The sequence below is a fragment of the Nuphar pumila genome, chromosome 4 (genome assembly GCF_984573655.1).
Source record: "Nuphar pumila chromosome 4, dmNupPumi1.hap1.1, whole genome shotgun sequence".
In the NCBI taxonomy this organism is placed as follows: Eukaryota; Viridiplantae; Streptophyta; class Magnoliopsida; order Nymphaeales; family Nymphaeaceae; genus Nuphar; species Nuphar pumila.
The window spans coordinates 11,438,573-11,446,053 of record NC_143252.1 but is presented as its reverse complement, the minus strand read 5'-3'; the positions used below and the strand labels follow the sequence as shown (position 1 = coordinate 11,446,053).

Here is a 7,481-nt window from a genome sequence, read left to right as displayed (position 1 = left end):
CATCCTTTTTATCAAAATTTATCAAAATCCTTTTTATCAAAATTTTCAGCTTGCATCTCGCACATTTTCTCCATTTTAGTGAAAAACATACTCAAAAGTTCATCCCTCATAAATGTAAATTCTGTCTAGACTCACTAGGTATGCAGAAATGTGGTATTATATGAAAAAATAATGAATTTTCATTGCTTATTTATGACATGTTACAAGTGGTAATCTATAAATACACACTGCAGAGAGCTAAATAAATAAATGAATATTTGATCATAAGAATTCGGTCAACCCATGGTTGGGAATTTGGTTAATGCATGGTTGTCACCCTCCTTTTTCCTTGATTAAATTTGGGCAGCAACAGGTAAGAAACTTCTGAGGTTCCCCTTTATCCAAGTACCATCCTCATCTCAACATGCTGGGCTTCTACCAAATTATGATGTTAACGTACTCTTGAAAGTGAATCTTTCTACTGTGACATCATGGTGTTTCTTGGTGAACATGATTGCTGTGAATGCTGAAAGCTCTTGACAAAAATGTTCTGACAGCAAAATGGAATTCTTCAACTCGTTCTTCATGAGGCAAGTGGCCGCAGTGCTTGATCACTTCAAGATGGGAGCCGGGTATGGCTAGTGATAGCCGTTTCGCATTCCAAGCAGGAACAATGCGGTCATTCTCTCCCGTGATAATTAAAACTGGTTGTTGATCAGCACAAGAGATCAGTTTATGCAAATATTACAAAATGATACCAATGCTCGCATGAAGCAGCAGTTACAGAAGAAATACTCTTTCAAATTTTTTAAAAAATAAACTTTAATAATGAATAATATACAAATAGATACATTAAGATCCTAGACTTCACAAAACTGTTTTAGTAGTTGCTGAATAATGTTTCACTTGTGAATTAAGACACAAAGTGCACTCTCAAGTTTTGTGAAGTATATGCACACTTCCAGAGTTATTGGAAGCTTTCTTCGTAAGCACTGTAAAACAAATCAGGACTATGTCTTACCAGGACATGCAATCTCAGAAAGTCTACTCTTGCTTGATGGTTTTTTCTCAGTTTCAGTGAGCAAAGCTATTGTGAACTCCAGAAGTGCCTTTTCCCAGCCTTTAGCTCTCAGTGGCTGCAGTAGGGGAATATCATAAAACTATTAGTTCATCCAAAAGAAAATGTCCACCTATCTTCTGCAATGCAACAAAGGCACATATACACGAGTTTAGTTTTTGAGGACTATCAATGTCCACAAATAATATGAGCATCCCTCATGAACTTTACTGATTCCCCACATTCGACTTTCAGTAGAAGTTATTATTTGATTGTTGGGATTCCATAGAACTGTTCTTCATTTAACAAAGTATCCGTATCAGCTATATCTTGGTGAGGCTATTTCTCACGATAGTATAGGTTTGGTGATAAATCTTGGCAAAATCTAGAGGCTTAAAAAATAACAAAAATAAGTAAGAAAATATCATGTTTAGACAAAAAGTGCATAAATAATAAAAGAAATAAGTAAAAAATGTAAAAGAGAGAAGAAAAATATATTTAAAATGTAAAAAATAAATAAACACTGTAAAACTAATTGTTAATATCGTGATAATATTGTGATATTTTCAACATATCATGATATTTTACCTATATTATCATTTGCTGAATTTACAGCGATAATATCACGATATTTTGAAAATATCGCCTATATCCGTGACTATGAATTTAGGTAATGTTTACCAAGATGCGGGAACAATTTTGGAGGATGAGGCTTTTCCCTTGATCTGGCACCACCAAGAGGCGAATAACCTCAATTGTAATAGAACTACTTTAATTTTTTATCATATTAAGACAGAGACCATGGTAATTTTGTGTTAACATAATTTTCTCTTTGTAACATCAAGAAGACATATCTTCTCATTAATAAGAATTTTTTGTTATTGGACCAAAAAGCTAGAGCCACAAGTTGAAGAGCATAATTGCCATGCATTTAATTTGTTATGTGTACATATAAAGTTGAACTCCAAGCTCAAGGTTTTCAACAATGTATGCTTCTGCCTGGACTCTAAATATGCATCACGTAGTAAAATGAATCTTCTGCACAATTTGACTACTCATATAAGGAAAAGCATTAAGTCAGTTTGACATAGCAATGACATCCTAGTCAGGGTACCTAGCAGACAATGTCATAAAAATCTTGCTATAAAATATGCATGCCCTTAAGCATTTCCCAAGTTCATCGTTCGCTTGTTATTTTTCACTTGCAATTCAGTAAATGGAGAATCTATGTTGCTATGCTGCAATTATTACTGCTCCTCATGACACATGCACTTGCTGACATAAATAATCCGCTTGAAAATAATGTTTTCTGGAAGAACTTGAACAATAAATCATGATATAATAGATGGTAAATGAATACCAAAAACGTAAACAAGTCATAGTGGTAAGATCAAATAATGTTAAACGAAATCATGAGGGATTAAAACTATCAAAAGTGTGTCATATAATCCTGCAAGCAAACAACTAAACATATGTTTTGTAACTTACTTTTGTATAACCATTAATATCATGCTCGGTAGCTTGGCTTGCATCATACCAAGAATTCTTAACAGCCGCTATGCCAAATTTGTCCATTATCAGCCTTACCTGCAACCAAAGAACTATATAGTTGAAGGCAATTTCTAGGAACCGAGGACTTGGCAATCTTATGCAAGATTCACACAAAGAATGATACTGCATAACGTTGATATTCAAATTATTAATGGTATCCCTACTCAGAAAACATTAACCCTTCAAGGATTCAACAACTCAATGCCTTTCTAAGATGTTTATGCTTACCAGCATGATGGCAAAGTAAGTCCGCAGAATTGCCGACAACTTCTTGCAGCAATAGGAGATGAAATTCATAATCCCTTTTATTATCCACATTATGGCTCTTTGGACTTGAAAATAGAGTGCACATAGAAATCTACCAATGCGATACAATAGATTATCCTGGTCATTTGAACCAGATTCATCATTTATTATCCCATCTTCTCTTTCAGTAAGATTTTTCTTCTTTCTATTAGATGAGACAAGTGGTGCAACAATTGCAGGAGCAACAAGGATCAGCGCAGCAACACGCTCAGGTGCTTCAAAGTATGTGTCAACTGCTACAAGACATCCAGCTGAATGCCTGCAAATTACAGTTACTTGTGTTAGTACAATTAGATGATGTTCGAAAAGGAAAAGACTCGCCAAAATCACGAATTTAATTTCAAGAAAATTCATTAAGAAACTGAGTTTCTGATTTTTCTCAAATATAGATGTTACTTGAAAAACTATGCCTTGTATTATTAGTCCACCAGAACATGAGTAATAAAAAAAGGAACTGCAAAATTTTTCATGGCTACTATAACATTGGTGAACCACATAATAGTTTGGACTTTACATGAAATTCTCATTAAGCAACTTCTGATAATGGAATTAAACCATCCTAATGTTCTTTTACTATATAATTTATGCCATTATATAGGTGTATCGTACATAGTAATGATCACAATGCCTAGTGTTTAATAAGGAACCGTTGATTCTGTTGCGATACAAGCTAGTGATCTGATGTCAGAAAGAAAAAGAAAAAGAATATCAATGGCTCCTGAATTAAGAATTGAACTGGTAAAAAACTAAATGAAAACTTAAATAATAGGAAATTAAGAAGTATTCTCACCCCATTATAATTGCCTTGTCTCCCATCAGCAAGTCCATGAAAGAAAGTGTTACAAGAACAGAGAAGGCGGTTGAGTATGGATTCAAATGAGTGGAAGCCACCACTGCAGAACTTGGACTAGGAGGGTACTCCACCCTTGAAGTCAATCCGAAGGCAGGTCTATCAAAAGCAAGAACTTTTGACCCAACCATACTAGCAAGAGGCCTCATTACTTTGCTCCATGAGAAAGCAGACGCCCCAAAACCGTGAAGAAGAATCATGGGTAGTCCTAATCTGCCATTTCTGGCTTGGAAACGAGAAGATTCACTTTGAACTGAGAAACCCATGAGTTCTGCTTGCTCTTCTTCTTCTTCTTCTGCACTACATACCTTATGGTGTATTTGAACACCACTGAACTCATGGAAGCAACTGTCTGGGTCAGCCAGCATGGATGGATCCAACAGCTCGTCTTGATCCACCCCAGCCACAGTCCTACTCTTTGGCATCATTTTCCTTTTGGTACCCAACAACTCTTCTGCAAAAGGAGATAAGGAAGCATGTCATACTGAATCATGAACGAAGCAGAGAGAGAGAGAGAGAGAGAGAGAGAGAGAGAGAGAGTCAGTTGGATTGGGTTCGGATCATAAATCTTAGGATCTGGATCTATTCAATCAGGTTCGAAACCAACCTGGAAGGTGGGAAGTCTTTACGGGATTGAGGGTTTTAGTCCAGCCAAACACGCTTGCAAGCACTTCACAAAACTGAGTTAGAATCACTTCACTTCTGAATCCAAGTCGCTTCCTCCACACACCTCTACTGCTTTCTCTCAAACATGAGAAATCGTTTTCTTTTATAAGGTGTTGCTCGCTCTTACGTACAACCATAAGCCAACCATTTTCTCACATTTACAATCACGTGAAAAACGGTTCTCCTGTGAATCATCCTCCCATAAAGAATGGAGAGAACGGTCCTCTGTGTAAGCAGACCCTACCAAACTTTTCAAAGTCTAAATCTCTATACATTCTGTCGGCAACTTTGCGTATATGACCGAATTTACCAACGGGCGTTCCGCATGGTTGATAGGAACTGTCAGTGCACGTCTCCTTGTGGTGGTGGGACCAATGTTGTCAGTATCGGAATGTATTGTTTGGACCACAATTCAGGTGAATCGGATTCTCAAGTGAGTCGTTCTGAATCGATCAAAAAATACTAATAAAAATATTGTGTGTCAATCAAAACATGACACGTGTTAAATTCATTAAGATAATATTAAAAATAACTGATTCAAATGAGTATCGTATCGATTTTATGACAATACAATAAGTATTGGCCGATTCGCACCAATACTGACCACTGTAGGGGTCGTCCCTGTGACCAGCAGGTTAGTTGTGAAGGCATATTGACATGAAGACGGCAGATCTGCGCACAGGTGTGTCTGTTGCTTTTAGTGATTCAAATGAGTATCGTATCGGGATTTTTCTTGCTTCGGCGAGCGTTTTTAGTTGTAAAAAAAGACCACATTAATTGGCGTGCACGGTTAAATCATTTACTATCATAAAGTCCGCCAAGGCTGCCTCTTTTACTGGTCAGTTTTCAAAAGCAATAATCAAGGTAGGTGGACCCGACCCACATTCCTAAGAAGACCGAAGACACACCTGCCCGAGTTGCCCAATGGTAGCGGGGCTTAGGGAGAAGGTGCTGACCCCTTTGTCCCAGGTTCAACTCTTATCGGGTGCCTTTCACTGGTGGGCTTCGTAAGAGCTTGGGTGTCGGTGACCTTTGGGAAGCAGATCTGGTCATATTGAACATGAGCGTTTTTTCTCATGCTGACATCGTGGCCATCCGATCCGATTTGCATTTTAAAAAACTCAAAAGTCAGCATTCATCCAAAATGCAAACAGACGGCCACGATGTTGACATGAGCAAAAACGCTCATGTTTAGCATGACCTGATCTGCTTCCTGATCTTTCGGGAGGAAATTTCGTCATAAAAAGAAGTCGACGAAGACAGTTTCAGTGACATCATTTTATTTTACATATTTTCTCTTAAGAACTATGTCATAGGGATACTTCCGCGTAGTGTCCTCTTATATACTACTCCTATCACATGTCTCACAATTTCTTAGTTAAAGAACTTTCGGTACAAATAATAAAATATTTTTATTTTTTTCCATAAATATATATATATATATATATTTCTAAGTTTGAATAAGTTGAAAATTTTGCATTTAAATAAGTTGAATTTTTTTCCCATTTAAATAAGTTGAAAATTTTGCAATTTTCCAAGAATATTTGGACTTTGAAAAGTCAACAATAAAGTAACCCTATTTTTCAAAATCTCTTTGATTCGGCCATATGGGCCTTGCTTAAATCCAATTAGATCCAGACTTAATCCAGATCCATTTCAATCTGGCCCAAATCTACATTGGCACTTGGCAGCCATATTTTTAAGCAAATTAGCTAAGTAGTCGGGGTGGGCACTAGGGCTGGGAAACAAGGGGAGCTGCTCATGCCTTGGCTTATGCTAGGCTCGTGAAGCTGAATATGAACAATAGGTACTCAGTTCAAAAACTGAATATAGTAAGAAATATATTTTTAGATATATTTTACATGTATTTTTCTGCAATTATATTTCTTTTAGCTCTAAAATTAATAAAGTACTTTTTCTATAAACAAGCCAGCTTGAACTCAGATCATTTATCTCTGGTTGATTATGAATTTGAACTTGACTTGGCTTGCCACAAGAATGAGCCAAGCTTGTCTCGTTCAGCTTGTTTAACAGCCCTAGTGGGCACCGAACCAGTACAACCCTATCTGAGTTGGGTCCGACAGGCACGACCTAGATTTCGGCTCGTTGAAAGTCTGATTCGACGACATTTGTTAGTTAAATGTGAGCCCAAGTCTTATTAGGCTTTGGTCCAAGTGGGTCTGTGGTGGGTCTTTGAACCCGACTAGTAATTAAATGGGTCAAGCCGGGTTGGGCCCAACGCTTGTCAAACTTGAGCTGCACAGACAGCCCAAATCCCACCCATCTGGAGTTGGGTACTTGATCCGATGCTCACCTCCTCTTAGGTATGTAATTAACGGTAAGGGTTCTAGTCTTATATCTAATCATATCAATCCATTTAGTCCAGTTCCAAAGCCAATTAACACTTGGATCTGGTATTAAGTTTCAAAAATCCCAAACCTGATAAAAATTGAAACCCGACAAACTAATTCGGCTATTGTGTAAGCAAATTTAGTATGGCTGTCAAAGGCTCTGGTATCCCACTCATCAGGCTGTATCCAAACTTGCCCAAATAACTAGTGGTCAGATTCGAGTTTTGTTGGGTCAAGAAAATGATATATATATATATATATATATATATATATATATATATATATATATATATATATATATATATATATATATATAGTGTTTAATATTATAGATAGATTAGCCTTATTAAAATCACTCAAATATCCTTGAAAAATAGTATTTCTTAAAATGCATAATTCTTTATTTGGGCATTATAGAGCTTTTTAACTTGGAAGGAATTGAAGAGTCAAACTAACTTTATGAATCTATCAAAGTTATCTTTTTAATCTCAAAATAATCATGCATTTTAAAAAATGTCATTTTTTAAAAAGTATTTTAATCGTTTTAATAAGACTGAATTCATCTAACGTTAAATACAACTAGTATGTGTAAAAAAATTGCGTTGGCTGGTGGTAAGTTGGACATGTGCAGCTTCCCATAGACAAGATGAGCCAACCAAGAGTAGATTTAATGAAACCCTGGGTGACATTAACAGTTCACAACCACAAACCTCACCCCTCT

The 7,481-nt window shown here is 36.5% G+C and overlaps 1 protein-coding gene across 3 annotated transcripts; it reads right to left on the bottom strand.

Moving 5' to 3' along the window:
- Positions 1–156: 156 nt before the first annotated feature.
- On the bottom strand, positions 157–4,480 carry LOC149839370 (uncharacterized). 3 transcript variants are annotated; one of them, XM_090004100.1, is made up of 6 exons: positions 4,351–4,480; positions 3,684–4,197; positions 2,816–3,152; positions 2,525–2,623; positions 1,001–1,115; positions 157–683 (listed from the first exon to the last, which is right to left on the bottom strand). In XM_090004100.1, exons 2-6 carry the CDS (start codon positions 4,169–4,171, stop codon positions 469–471), a joined length of 1,254 nt encoding a protein of 417 aa, XP_089860226.1. In that variant the 5' UTR covers positions 4,172–4,197; positions 4,351–4,480; the 3' UTR covers positions 157–468. The 3 variants fall into 3 exon arrangements, with proteins under 3 accessions (XP_089860226.1, XP_089860227.1, XP_089860228.1); XM_090004101.1 differs by lacking the exons at positions 157–683; positions 1,001–1,115 and adding an exon at positions 1,859–2,354; XM_090004102.1 differs by lacking the exons at positions 157–683; positions 1,001–1,115 and adding an exon at positions 1,860–2,345.
- Positions 4,481–7,481: the final 3,001 nt, after the last annotated feature.